The sequence below is a fragment of the Rhodamnia argentea genome, chromosome 8 (assembly GCF_020921035.1).
Source record: "Rhodamnia argentea isolate NSW1041297 chromosome 8, ASM2092103v1, whole genome shotgun sequence".
Taxonomy (NCBI): domain Eukaryota; kingdom Viridiplantae; phylum Streptophyta; class Magnoliopsida; order Myrtales; family Myrtaceae; genus Rhodamnia; species Rhodamnia argentea.
In genome coordinates, this window is record NC_063157.1 from 27515569 (window position 1) to 27530153 (window position 14585).

Genomic DNA, 14585 nt, shown 5'->3' on the forward strand with positions numbered 1-14585 from the left:
AGCCGACAAACTTACCGCTTTGGCTAAATAGACTGTCGTTGTTTGTCCTCCTCCCTCGACCCGCTTGAGCACCGGTGGTGACCCCGGCTTGAGGCTAAACATGGCCCGGGGAAGGGAGAGGAGAAAAAAAAAGAATTTAAAAGAAAAGGAAATTAAAAAATGAAAAGAAAAAAATTTTAAAAGCTAAAATGACAAAAATACCCTTTGTCTATGCTATTTTTTGAAAGAATCATAATAATTCAGGCCCTTTTTTGAAATAAAGTACACTTAAAATCTTTTTTTGAAAAAATGAGAGCTGCCCTTATTTGAAATTTTTTTAGTGTCATGTTAAGTTATTTTTTATTTGCATAAGAAAAAAGAGTTTGGACAGGATTTAAATAGAGAAGGACAAAGAAAAATGAAAAAGAAAACCGAGCCCCATTTTGAATCGGACCTAGGAGCGGCTGCAACTTCGGAGCTCTCCAACCAGGGCGCTCGAACGGCGACGACGACGACGTTAAGAACCTCGTATCTTGTATCGGCATCGATGCCTTAAAACAAACAAATCCCTTCTCTCTCTCGGGCTCCGAAGATGGACGGAGGTGGAAGAGACAGAGCATCGCCTCCGCAGGCGACGGCGAAGCCGAGCAAGTTCGCCGTGTACCGGAACCCAGCCTTAGCAGCTGCTCTCGCGGCCAACAGCCTCGTACCCTCGAAGCTCACTCTCCTCTCCACCTTCTTCTTCTCCTCTGCCAGCGCCTTCGCCTTCCTCTCCTTCTCTTCCAGGTACGCGCCACATGGCAGAGGCGTTTGCCGTCTAAGGTTCTGATTTTATTAGCTGAATTTCGGAAGCTACGGGGTGGCTAATAGTCTTGTGAACCTGCTCGTTTGCATTTACGACCGAGAATCATGTCCTGTTGTGTGCTTGATGTCCTGTTGTGTGCTTGAGTTGGTCATAGTTTTGTTCGTGGCATCGGGGTAGCTCCGTGACGCTGATTTGCCATTTCCCTGTAGCTCGATTTGTTTTTTTTTTTGGTGCTTAAAATTGCTGTGGCTTGGTCTGCACTTAGTATAGAAATGATGAATTTTTGGGGACGGATTAGGGTTTTTGAGCGGGGTTTTAGAGGAACTTAGCTCCAGGATTTGTAACCAATGGACATTACGATCTAGTGGTTACTCTTTGCAGTGCAAGTGCTATTGCCTTCACATTATGCGTGCCTCCATAAGTATTGAAACTACTGAAGAGTACGAGTTTATGCTTTGATTGGGGAAAAAGTGAATCCAGGTGCAAATAGAGTTGCCTTGCCAATAATTGGGGCATTATGAAGCTGATTTCTTGCTCTTACTAAATCGAGGGTATTGAACTCTGATCCAACAAAACTGGATGATGATTTTCCAAGCGACAAAAGTGCGAAATGAGGTAGAAATATGGTTGTCAATGTCTCTAGCTCTGACCAAGAAAAAAAAATGTCTCTAGCTCGCACCAACATAACATGTCCTTCAGCAATCAAGACGATGGGTTTCTCTCTCTTCGGACTGGGGACTGCTGCGAATGAAACACCCAGGATCCAGCACCTTTGCCTGTGTCCTTGGGATCCACCATAGCCATACTCATTTTCATCCCTTTTGTAAGGCTGAAGCTGGTTGGACCAGTGGCAATGGAATTATTTGACAGAATGAAGTATCATGAAATTGCATTTTATCTTGAGCTGTTAGTTGCCAACCAGAGATTGCATTTTAGAGTTAAACTTTGATGCTTTATCCCCAGCAAGGAATGTCCATTCTTGTCCAATTTCAGTAGCCACCCTTCTCCTTTCAATTTCAGCAGCTGACAAGTTACTTGCTTGAATTTGTGAAGGGAGGATGCGTTCATTGACTATCTGAAGCTCAAAAATCTGTCTGAGGAGACAGCTTGTAAGTCATTCTGTTTCAGCCTCTTTGTCTTATATCTGTTTCACATGCTGATTTAGGTGCTTTTGGATAAATACCATTTTTTCCTTCTCCAGATTTTCTTGCCAAGATCCTGCAGACTGCTGTGGCTTTACTTTTTCTGGGGGCTCTGTTTGCACTCTTTAAAGCTATATCTCTGCATATATCAAGAAATAGTGGAGTGCTGTTATCTCCCTCTGTTGGAACCAAGGATCAACCTACTCTTTCAACGCGCCAGTTAGCACTTTTGGGGATAAAGCCGAGGGCCAATCAGGTTGTGTCCGAACCATCAAAGAAACCTCCAAAATCCAAAGCCCATTTAACACCTAGTTCGGATCTTCTCGTCCCACTTCATCAAACAATCACCAGTTCAAATCGTTCATCTCGAATTAGCACCGATAAATTGATTTCTACTGGAGGAAGTAAGGGTAGACCAGTCGGCACCCCATCCAAATCGCCAGGTTCTTCTTCTTTGTATCTTGTGCCCGGAGCTGTCTCGCCGCTACCTTCTTCTCAACACTCACCTGGTCCTGATTCTGTTGTCTCAAGCCCATGGTTGAGTAATCGAGTATCACCTATGAAGGATATCACATCAGAAGAGAAACTTGAACAGTTTTTGGCAGAAGTTGATGAGAAGATCACTGAATCAGCTGGGAAACTGGCCACTCCATCTCCTACGATCAAGGGTTTTGGCATAGCAAGTCCAAACACTGTAGTCAGTTCAGCTAATAATTCTGGAACTACAAGGAGCACTCCTCTGAGGTCGGTGAGGATGTCTCCTGGCTCCCAAAAGTTCAGCACACCTCCCAAGAAAGGAGAGGGTGACCTTCCTCCACCAATGTCATTGGAAGAGGCAGTTGAAGCTTTTGAACATCTCGGTATCTACCCTGAAATTGAGTTGTGGCATGACCGTCTCAGGCAGTGGTTTTCTTCAGTTTTGCTCAATCCTCTGCTTAAGAAGATTGAAAGCAGTCACATTCAGGTCTGTCATCTTACACCCCAATTTGCTAACAACTATACCAAGAAGTATTATGATTATATTTTCTTTTCATAGCTTATGAGTCAATGTCCATTTGAATTAAAAGGTGGTTCACCGGAGTTTCAAGTATAATGTATGTTTTGTCTATGCTTATTGCTAACATATCGTATATGTAGCATTACATATATGTATCCAAAAAGATGACTTTTCAGTTTATGTTGGCAATGAGTAAGTGATGTAAATTTTCAACTAAATTAAATTTGGGAGATTCCAGATACCAACAAGGTGCTTTTGTAACATCTCTGATTGGCTTGGGGTCTTTGGGGTTGTGTTGGTGGCTTTACTAGGCTTTTACATGGTATATTAATGGGTTAGTCTTCATATCTGGCTGCGGAGATTGTAGTATTCTTTTTGGTTGAGTTTGGACCTCTTGAGATTGTTTTGAACAAAATGAAACGAATGATAATAGATATCCACTGGGCAAAATGTATGAAAATAGAAAGTAATTGATACCACTTCACTTCTTAATGGCATAAGGTTTACCATTGCTGGGCATGGCATCACTTTATCCATTCTTAGAATTTTCCCGGTTCACTCTAGATAACAGACTGTTTTCAGTTATCACAAAATTTTCACTACCAATCACAATGTAGTGGCTAGACTTGGGCAAAACTCATGGTGCCCACTCATCCCTGCCTAAATAAATAATCCTCAAGATTATCCTACAATCCCATTTAATCACTTGGTCATCCACAAAGCTCTTACATTTGATCTAAAGATTTTAAGGTCAGAGATCACATTAGGATGAGTAGACCACTCAATGACGAGAGTATTGCCTTCTGAAATGGCAATGAAGTCATGAGCGGTCAAATGACAAAATGTCTTGCTATTTTTCTACTGTCTGTAACATTTCAAGCATATTCTAAGAATTTATCCATTTTGGGGGAAAAAACTGAGATAAACCCTGAATCAGGGGCAAGAATTTACCGAGCCTAGCCATCCTTTAGACATAGCTTTAGCTATGCTGATTTTGGTTGATGCTGATTTTAGGTGATGGAAGGTGCAGCCAAGCTTGGAGTTTCAATCACAGTTTGTCAAGTGGGAGAAGTATCTGGGACTTCTACTGTCTCTCAGATTGACAGGAGTAAAGAATGGTTACCTGCATATACTCTGGATGAAGATGGACTTCTTCACCAGTTACGCGCTACTCTTATTCAAGTTCTTGATGCTGCCATGCGTAAGTATCGCCCTAATTGCTTTTATACATTTCTGTGAACACACGTTGCTGAGTATTATCATGTAGGTTTAGTGCATTAAGAAAGCCCTGACTGTTACCTGTCTTTTGCCAACTTTTAAAATAATTGTGTTTCTTTCTCCTCTGTTTTATTGTTGTTTAAGAGAGTGCTGTGAAGCCAAATCACTCATTATATTCTGTACTTATTGTATCATTGATTTCTGCGTTACGTTTTTTTTTGTGGGTGAGAGAATGGCATGTAATTTGTTGGTGTTGGTTAAAATGGCTAAATATATCTGTTTCTACTAGCTTTATTTATTTGTTTTTTTGCATGGTTTACGCAGCAAAGCAGCCTACAGCCAATTTGCAACAACCTCCTCTGCAAAATCCGTTGATTCCTCTGATGCAGGAGTGTGTCGATGCCATCACTGAGCATCAGAGGCTTCAGGCGTTGCTAAAGGGAGAATTGATTAAATGTCTATTACCCCAGAGCAGTGTTCGTATGGATTATGTGGTAGAGAGAATACGAGGTATGCAGATATTTTTCCAAAGGTATATTGCCTTTCATGGATTCTGCTTGATGAACATAAGAGAATGTTTTTTCCCTTTTAATGGCCAGATCCTGGACTTTATAGTTTCGACTTGATGTTTCTCTCTATTGAACAGAGCTTGCTGTGGGAACCTGCGTGAAGAACTATGATTTTCTTGGAAGCGGAGAGGTTTATGATCAGATGAAAAAGAAATGGACTCCTGATGTCCCCACTGATTCTCATCTGCTCCTGTATCTATTCTGTGCATTCTTGGAGCACCCGAAGTGGATGCTACATGTCGATCCCACATCCTACACTGGAGCACAGTCCAGCAAAAATCCCCTGTTTTTGGGAGTTTTGCCTCCAAAAGAGAGGTTTCCGGAGAAGTATGTTGCTGCCGTATCGGCTGTCCCTTCTGTGCTTCACCCGGGAGCTTGTATCCTGGTTGTAGGAAAACAAAGTCCTCCTGTCTTTGCGTTGTATTGGGATAAGAAGCTGCAATTCTCTCTTCAGGTAAGCTCAAGATATCTTGGCCTGCAATTTAAATATCTAGAAGGCTTGGCTATCTTGGGTAACTGCAATGTAACATTACTGCTAGGATTTTCTGGAGTATGATTGAAACAAAAGGCAAAGCACACCTCAGGATTAGTTTCTAAATAATGACTGGTGTAAAAGCACTGGATGCTTTGGGAAGACAAATGACAGGCACTCACTTATCTCGTTCTATTAATGAAAGAGGGGAACATTACTCTTGAATACTGGGCTGAGTTGATGCATTCTTAGAGACAAGGTTTTGCACGCCCAATCCACCAATGCAAGCCCGTCGAATCCTGTAAAGGGCATAATCCTAGTGCATGCTGTCAAAACTTTCTGCATACGGAATTTGTCCTTCCTCACATGACGTATGAAGGGTCACCTTGGGCTTTTATTTGCAGGGAAGGACCGCAATGTGGGATTCTATCTTGCTCCTATGCCACAGGATTAATGTCGGGTACGGAGGCATAGTTCGCGGCATGCATCTGGGGTCGTCGGCCTTGAGCCTCCTCCCTGTTTTCGATACAAATAACGAGAACTGAGACCTTGCTTTGGGAAGCCAGGGGAGAGAAACAGGTCTGCAAACGCGTCAGCATCATGTCGGGATCACACATCTGATTCAGAGCTCGCCGGCCTTCAAAAATCAACTGTTGCAAAAGGGCCACCGCATTTGCAGTTAAAATGCGACTGGGTACTATTAGTGGTCGTCCTTTGACGTTTCCTTCCAGAGTCCATCAATTGCTAAACGGATTACCTCCCGCTGTATGGTTTTGTAATTTAGGATGCTAACAACTCGATGCAACTTTCGGGCAATGTTTTATCACTGCTCTGGTTAGAACTTAGAACTTAAAACCTTCATTGATTATCACAACTTTTGGGCAATGTTTTCTTGATACAACGCTTAAAGCAAGCCTATGACGGAATCTTTGAACTTAATGTCAGTATTACATAAATGTTCTGGTCCTGCATACCTGGTATCTCAAGTTGCCGAAAAAACATTGCTCATCCAACGGTCAATATTAATGTATAGCTTACGACTCGTTTTGCCTCATCATTTTTCATCGGGTAATTGCTTTATTTTATGTCATTATATTAGGGGTGAGCATGGTTCTAAGGTAGAGCTGAGAATCTGGAATCGGAACCCGTAGGATCCGATCTGATTTCAGGTTTCAAGGTATGTAAGATAGGTTTCGGGTTTCAAAAATTGAAGAACCTATTTCAATTGGTAGGTTCTAGGTTCCACTATCTAAAACCCGGAACCTAGACCCTAAATCCCGAAATAAATTTTTATATATTTTTTTTGTATATGTTTTTGCACGATCCTACAATGTTTTATATCGTCCGATAATGAGTGTATAATCTAGAGCCAAATAAATTTTTAGGTTTCTGGTTCCAAAAAATGATAAATTTGTTTTAATGGATTAATTTCGGGTTCTAAATGTAACCTGTATGGAACCTAAAACCACTTACCTCTACTTTCTCTTAGATTTTATAGCGCTCACTCTACCAATTTTAGAACTTGTGATAGGATAGGTTCTAGGTTCCAAGGTATGACGGGTAGGTTCGAGGTTCCAAAAAATGAGAAATTTGTTCCAATGGGTGGGTTTCGGGTTCCAAGTGGAACCTGTACGGAGCTTGAAATTGCTCACCCCTACATTATATGTCATTATCAAAGACAGTATGTGTCCAAATGCGTACTAAATTTTATATCTTGTCGAATACCTTAAATCTTGTTAAAACCCCTCATTTTCGCAATTAGGGCTCGATTGTCACAAGGCAGACTCCACTCCCAGTCAACTCTAATTTGCGGCGCTCATCTCTCGCTCCAGTAACTCCGTTGCTACTGCTACATACGTCGTTCGAGAAGTTCCCATGAGCAGAGCGAAGCTTGAAGGTCAGCAAAACGTCGAGCACTTCGAGTGCCTCTGGACACACCGCGGTCCTGGTCTTGAATCTTGATACATATTCGATCGGATCCGTCTTGGGACGATTCCGGCTGATTGAAGTAGAGCGGAGCGGTCCCATCGTCCGTTTGCGGTGACGGGAATGAACAACGGCGAGGGAAGGCGGCTGAGCGGGCAAGCGGAGGAAGAGGACGACGAGGATGACGTCGATGACGGAGGCCTCGAGGCATGGGAACGGGCCTACGCCGACGAGAGGTCCTGGGAGTCTCTTCAGGAGGACGAGTCCGGCTTGCTTCGTCCCATCGATAACAAGGCCCTTTACCATGCTCAGTATCGGAGGCGCCTTCGCTCTCTCGCTTCGAGTAATGCAGCTGCTCGGATTCAGAAGGGCCTGATTCGGTATCTCTACGTCGTCATCGACCTCTCCAGGGTAATGATTTTGTGCTTCTCCGAGGGCCATTTAATTGCCGAAATTTCGCCTTTTTTTCTTTTTGTGGCTGGAGAGCATTGCAGTGCAACATTTATTTGCCAGTATCAAATTGTAAAGGAAACTGAATCTTTCTTATTCATGTCAATACACTCCCATAGTGAATTAGGACAGGTTGAATGATCTAAGAAAGAAACAATTACCTTTGATATGTAGCTGCCAGTTTAAATTTTACGTTAATAGTAGGTTTCTTTTGTCTTACATGGCTGGGAAACCTGAGCAGTGCTAAAAATGCGTTCTTTATGCAGTAGATGGCACTGGGTCATTGAATTTCATTTTGTTGTGGGCGTTTCTTGATTTCTTTTCACTTTCAAAGTGATGTATCCAAAAATCTGTGTAGGCTGCCTCGGAGACCGATTTTCGACCCAGCCGCATGGCCGTCGTTGCAAAACATGTAGAAGCTTTTATCCGGGAATTCTTTGACCAGAATCCACTCAGTCAAATAGGTTTAGTTACCATAAAAGATGGGGTTGCTAATTGCTTGACAGATCTTGGTGGAAGTCCTGAATCCCATATTAAAGCTCTGATGGGCAAGTTGGAGTGCTCAGGTGATTCCTCGCTGCAGAATGCCTTAGATCTTGTTTGTGGATATCTGGAACAGATTCCATCATACGGTCATCGGGAAGTTCTGGTATTGAATTCAGCTCTAAGCACTTGTGACCCTGGAGATATTATGGAAACCATTCAGAATTGCAAAAAATCGAAAGTCAGGTGTTCCGTTATTGGTCTCTCTGCTGAAATTTTCATATGCAAACACATCTGCCAAGAAACGGGGGGATTGTACTCTGTTGCCATAGATGAGGTAAGTTAATTAAAGTATTTCTCCATGCTAACTGATTCTACACCGCTTGTGTAATCATTTTCAAACAAGAAACATAATAGACAAGAAAGTCGGGAGGTTTTCTGGTGTTCTACTTTTGTGCGTGGGATGTTCAATTATCTAAATCATGAAGTTTTTCTGTATGAGACACAATGCTATCTTGGATGCACCGCTCATAAATTGTAAAATCCCGTCTATTTGTTCAGTTGCTCATGAAATTGAAGATTGATACTTGCATAAGATATTATATTTTATTTACTCATGCAGTCTCACTTTAAGGAGTTGATCCTGGAGCATGCACCCCCTCCTCCAGCAATAGCAGAGTTTGCAGTTGCTAATTTGATCAAGATGGGTTTCCCCCAAAGAGCTGCAGAAAATGTAATCTCAATTTGTTTATGCCATAAAGAGGCTAGGGGTGGAGGATACACTTGTCCAAGATGCAAAGCAAGAGTGTGCGAACTACCTACGGAATGCCGTATTTGTGGGCTCACCCTTGTTTCTTCTCCGCATTTGGCGAGGTCCTATCATCATCTATTTCCTATTGCACCTTTTGACGAGGTTACTCCCTTACGTTTCAGTAGTTCTCAGCACAGGCTACCCAAATCTTGCTTTGGTTGTCGACAAAGTCTTCTCAATCCTGGTTAGTAAACTCATGACCACCACGATCCTGATTACTTGCAAAGTTAATACCAGCACAGTAGTTTAGTAGTTGTTGGGGTCCTGAAATCTGCTTTAGTGCTCTTCTCTCATCATAGGGTTGAGGGCCTTGAGTCATATTCTGTGAGGTGTCTTGCTTTTTCTTTTTATTCTGATTCAGATGATATTAGAAACTTAAAGAAAGCTATTTAGACTTGCAATATTTATGACCTGAGGTAGGCGGACATAAGTAAAATATTTACTTTCACCTTTTCATGAGGCCTGTCCACCGTTGACCTCAACAATACCTCATGCCAGGGGAGAAAGGAAATGGCCCTCTAGTAAATTCTTCTGGAGTGTGATTGACCGAGGTTGATATTGAGGTGCATTTTCTGTCCGTACGTGATATTGATGTGCATAATTAAGCAAAATCTGACACTTGTGGACTCTATATTGAAGGTGAGGGAGGAAGAGAGTTTTTACTTATGTCTGCTTTGAAGCATGCCTTTTATCATAGGTGTGTTTGAGTTAGAGAAGGTTGTAATCCATGCAACGTCAAATGGCATAGCATGAGAGGATATTATATTTGGTGAAGGCATTTATCCCTCAACTTCACTATTTTACTTGGTTAAGTGGAGCTCCCCAAAGTTGTGTCAAAACAACTTTATGGTGAGGAACAGATTGATTGATTGGATTGCCTGGACTATAAGTATGTCCCAGATGGTGCTTATCTGGTCGCATAGGGCAGGAAGAGAAGGCATGCTTATATGCATATGTCAGCAAGCATGTTGGTACGGCATGGTGATGAAAGACATGGAGAAGGGTTGCCACTATTTTATCACATCAGGCACTGGCCTGTTCTCTTCAGATGACTACTCTCCTAGATCATACATAGGGGTCATTTTTCTTTGATCTTATCTGAGGGGTCATAGGCTACTTTATTATGTTCAACGGAAGATCTGTTTTTCTGCAATCATGTGATATTACCAGCTTATGCCTTAAGATTCAATCTTCATGAATGATGAATCTGATCTTGTTTCACTAATTACGATGGTTGGTTGTATGCTAGCATGTTTTATGTTGGTTCATGATCTTGCAAATGTTCCCGACCATTTTCTTATTCTTTGATGTCTTTAACGTGGAGCTAATTGAATCTAATCATTGATGTTATGTTCTGTATGTATGCTGCTTCTTATCAGGAAATAGGCCCAGCCTATCTGTTGAATGCCCAAAATGCAAACAGTATTTCTGCATTGACTGTGATATTTATGTTCACGAAAGTTTGCATAACTGCCCCGGTTGCGAGAGTTTCAGACATTTCAAGACTGTCAGCTCCAGTGAAGAATAGCTACGGCTGCAACCTAAATTTTTGGTCATCTCAGAGCCAACGTGCGGTATTTTCCTATGTCTAAGGAATTAACATGTGTTATCTGGAATCATTGGCCTGTTCAAAGAAGTTGCAAAGGCCTCAGCTTTCAGAAGTAAGGCATCAATCATGGATTGAATTATTGATCCTTCTTCCAGACGTGAGGTATATCAAATGTTCTTGATCTTGTGTAACTCTTGATATAGAGAAGAATAATGCGGATGAAACATTCACAAATGCAGATGAAAGGAAATTGTTTAATTCCTTGCTGACTTAATTTCATGTATATTTTCTTTTCCTTTCGCTTCTCTAGTGATTGTTTAAACCCCTGTCTTGCTTGAATGTCACATCATTTAAACATTGTCTTAGGAAAACAAAAAAAGATGGAGCATGAATTTTTCTCTTCTTAGTTTCCCAATGACTAGGAAGGGCATCCTATGGAGAGTGAATCTTTGGTCTATGGGGGGAAAAATTGTCTGTGAGAGCTCAGAACCAAGTTAAAGTAGCAAGGAGAAGATTGCTTGTTATGTCAAGTGCTACATATCTAATAAGTTCTACATGTGCTACATTGGGAATTGTCCCTCCGGTTATTCGGATACAATCATTTCAGCTGGGAATAGCGGACCTCGGATGGAGTTCGGAAATTGATGTCCACTGCGTGTTTATGATTTTAAGCCGAATCGAATCGACTCAAATACCAAAAGAGACCTAATTTCTTGGGAGTGTATGTAAAACTTCCCTAATGAAGTGGGGTTGGATGGTAATTGTTAGCAAAGGAGAAGCGAATACCATCCAAAGTAAGATTGCCGAACATAGCGCAAAGCAGAGAGCTCGAGCAACTTTGGATCTGCATTTGAGAAAGCAACAATACCACGCCTTGCCCAACTTGTTTCGCCTTTCCCTGCCCAAGTAGAAAACATACCGATTTTAGAGTTCGTTGTCGTTGGTTGGTACATTTCTTCAGTTTGATGAACACAATAAATTTGAATATCTCGACTTCGCAACTGCGTAAAACAAAGCCCAAATAAGGGTCCGTTTCTTTGGAAGAAAACTGCTTTCGAGAAATTATTTGCCAATTTTGGGATGTTTGGATGACGAAAAATTAAACGATTTACATAAAATATTTCTCACGAATTGAAAACAACAAGCTTAAATTGAAAAAAAAAATCTTCCATTTCTGGTAAGAAGGAAATCACTTTATCTAAATCATCAAACAAATAAAAACTAACTATTTTCCTTGACAAAGATTTTCTTGCCTAATATGTGATAAATTTGCCCCCAATTAGTTTTTTTACCAAAAAAAAAAAAAATTCAAAACTACTACCTCTATGACAAATTTATCCCAAATTGATTTTTTGACCACAAAAAATTCAAACCGATATACTTGTGACAAATTTACCCTAAACTTATTTTTTTACCACAAAAAATTTCAATTTGGTACACCTGTGATAAGTTTACCCAAAATTATTTTTTTGACTACCAAAAATCCTAAACTGATACACATGCGACAAATTTACTCTTTGTTAATTTTTATAACATTGAGTTGATACCAGGAAAAATCACAAACCGGCACACTTGTGACAAACAGAGGATAAAAACCAAATTGGTATACCCGTCAATTGTTATGTCTCATCTAACTCTCAATTTGACGGTAAAATTTAACGAAAAGTAACATATGGTAAATTTATCACATGTATACCAGTTTGAGATTGTTTATGGTAAAAAAATTAGTTTGAAGTAAATTTGTCATAGTCGTACAAGTTTGGAATTTATTGTAGTAAAAAAATTATATCATGGTAGATTTGTGACAAGTGTACTAGTTTAAGATTTTTCGTGGTATAAACTCATGAAGTTTTCAGTGAAATAAATGCGAACCCTAAACTGTCGATCTTTATCAAAATAATCTAATCATGTCGATTTTTTAATGATATGCTAGGTGATAAATAGTAAAGTGACCACGAATATAAGTATCCTCACGGCTAATTTCACAGATAGTCGCCACTCACATTATCAAATAAGATCGTTTTGCATAAGTAATGTGTGTTTCGATCTACTTAAAATTATTACTCAAACATTTGATGAATGCGGTTCAAAACATAACATTTAATGTTAAAAACTTCAAATAACATTCAGCAAAGAAAAGAATGAACTCAAAGAAAGTATAATTCACCCTAAACACATTAATACAATTCTAAGGCATAATACCCTAAAAAGACTCCAACTTTAATTCTTGTTCCAATTCTATCTTTTTTCTCACAAAAACATCAACTATAATTCAGTCCCAATTCTATCCTAATTTTTTTTTCGTTCTATAAAAAAAAATCAACTTTAGGTCCAACTCTAATTCTATCCTAATTCTTTTTTTGTTCTATAAAAAATCTTCAACTTTAGGTCTTGTCGTAATTCTACCCTAATTTTTTTATCCTATGAAAAACTCCCAACTTTAGTTATTGTAGTAATTTTAGGGCGCGCATGATAACACTTCGTAAGCAGAATTTCTGCTTCTGAAGCGCTTCTGAAGCTGAAATCCGTTTGGTAAAGACACTTCAAAAGTGCTTCTGAAACCGAAATCTGTTTGGTAAAAATATTGACTTATGGTAGGAATTTCTATTTACGAAAGAGATTTCTACTTCTGGTTGGATTTTTGGCCAACTTTGAGAAGTTAAAAATTTTTACTTCTCAGCTGCCGAAATCACTTCTTCGACTCCGCCGACCAATGCCCAACTGCCGGTCGCCGGCCGCCGGCCGCTCGCCTCCGGTATTTGATTAAAAGTAAAAATTTTATTAAACGTCTTTTTTTATCAGAAATCAACTTTTGATGGAGAAGTTGAAAAATCAACTTTTGCTTTTTGATGGAGAAGTTGAAAAATCAACTACTGCTTCCGATGGTATTTTAGAAGTAGAAGTGTTGCCATGCGCGCCCTTCTTGTCCAATCCTAATTTTACCCTGAAATTTTTATATCGCCATTAAAAACTACAAATTTCTACTTGAGTTACAAATCTTTCCTCATTAATCTTTCATTTAAAATTTATCGTTGACAACCAAGAAATGAAATCTCCCAAGCACGAGCTATTCAAGTGTCTCGAGCGCAAGCTCTCTGATTGCGAGAGATCAAAGACCCAATGCAAAATCACTAAGAGCGATCTTTTCGAAAGGTTAATGGAGGCAGATTTAGAATTCAAGTAAAAGTTGGAGGTTTTTTATGAGATAAATAAATTAGAGTAAAATTAAAACTAGAACTAAACTTGAGATTTTTTTAGGAGAAAAAAAACTTTAGGATAAAATTGGTATTGGACCTAAAGTTGTGAGTCTTTTATGAGATAACAAAGTTTGAGTAGAATTGAGACTGGACCTAAAATTGAGAGTTTTTTAATGAGACAAAAGAAAAGTTAGGGCAAAATTGGGACCGAATCAAATTTGAAGGTTTTTTATAAGACAAAAGATAGAATTGAGACAAGATTTAAAGTTGAAAGTTTTTGGGGTATTAGGTAATATTCTAGGGACAAAGGCACCAAATTTTTTAGATTTAAAGAAAGCATAAATTACTCTAAACGCATACTATAAATTTTTTTCCCAATCGATCCAATTTGACAATTATTTGACCAATTTAACCATGAAAATCGACAAGACATCCTATCGTCTCTACATATGCGAAACTATTCGGTTATACGCCCTAGTAAACTTTATCAATAAAAAAGAGTACATTGAAAAGAGATGAATGGGTCAAGTCGGCGATGCTTTGGTGCCTTCACCTAAGGTTTCTCCATTTTACTCTGGATCTTATTTTCCATCGTCTTCTCAAGACCTAATGCGCCACCCTATGTAACGTCGCATTAGGAATTCTATTCAAAATCCCGACTAAGTCATGTACGAAATTACACTTAATTATTCTAAGGAACCTAAGTCCCAGGACGGTCGCTATCTCAAGCCTCACTTCTCCTCCTGAAACTATTCACAAAAATACAAGTTTAGATCGAATACAAAAAATTGCGATTATAAATTCTGAGGTGGCTTAATTATGTGTTTAACGTTGGGTAATTGGGAAAGCGTGGAACAATTCGCATATTTAAAGAAATTATTACACCGTGTTTGGAGCGGGTGGCGAGTACATACACTTTGTGACAAAAGGCCGACCGAAACGAATGAACGAAACCAAAACCAACGAAAAGCCGAAAAACATTCCTCA

The 14585-nt window shown here is 39.8% G+C and overlaps 2 protein-coding genes across 3 annotated transcripts; both read left to right on the forward strand.

Moving 5' to 3' along the window:
* The first annotated feature begins 405 nt into the window (after positions 1-405).
* Positions 406-6078, forward strand: LOC115738215 (transmembrane protein 209). The gene is made up of 7 exons (XM_030670770.2): positions 406-765; positions 1838-1893; positions 1986-2890; positions 3938-4124; positions 4466-4651; positions 4788-5164; positions 5587-6078. Exons 1-7 carry the CDS (start codon positions 572-574, stop codon positions 5725-5727), a joined length of 2046 nt encoding a protein of 681 aa, XP_030526630.1. The 5' UTR covers positions 406-571; the 3' UTR covers positions 5728-6078.
* Positions 6079-6973: 895 nt separating this feature from the next.
* On the forward strand, positions 6974-10662 carry LOC115738216 (general transcription factor IIH subunit 2). Of its 2 annotated transcripts, none has more exons than XM_048284205.1 (4): positions 6974-7519; positions 7917-8378; positions 8664-9036; positions 10197-10662. In XM_048284205.1, exons 1-4 carry the CDS (start codon positions 7232-7234, stop codon positions 10442-10444), a joined length of 1371 nt encoding a protein of 456 aa, XP_048140162.1. In that variant the 5' UTR covers positions 6974-7231; the 3' UTR covers positions 10445-10662. The 2 variants fall into 2 exon arrangements, with proteins under 2 accessions (XP_048140162.1, XP_030526631.1); XM_030670771.2 differs by having other exon boundaries at positions 6977-7519; positions 10232-10662.
* Positions 10663-14585: the final 3923 nt, after the last annotated feature.

Bases quoted from the DNA above. Each gene is read 5' to 3' on its own strand.
- LOC115738215 (XM_030670770.2), top strand. From the start codon at position 572: ATGGACGGAGGTGGAAGAGACAGAGCATCGCCTCCGCAGGCGACGGCG. The intron at 1,894-1,985 runs GTAAGTCATTCT...TTCCTTCTCCAG, and splicing joins TCTGTCTGAGGAGACAGCTT to ATTTTCTTGCCAAGATCCTG. The intron at 4,125-4,465 runs GTAAGTATCGCC...TGGTTTACGCAG, and splicing joins AGTTCTTGATGCTGCCATGC to CAAAGCAGCCTACAGCCAAT.
- LOC115738216 (XM_048284205.1), top strand. From the start codon at position 7,232: ATGAACAACGGCGAGGGAAGGCGGCTGAGCGGGCAAGCGGAGGAAGAG. The intron at 8,379-8,663 runs GTAAGTTAATTA...TTACTCATGCAG, and splicing joins ACTCTGTTGCCATAGATGAG to TCTCACTTTAAGGAGTTGAT. The intron at 9,037-10,196 runs GTTAGTAAACTC...ATCTAATCATTG, and splicing joins ACAAAGTCTTCTCAATCCTG to ATGTTATGTTCTGTATGTAT.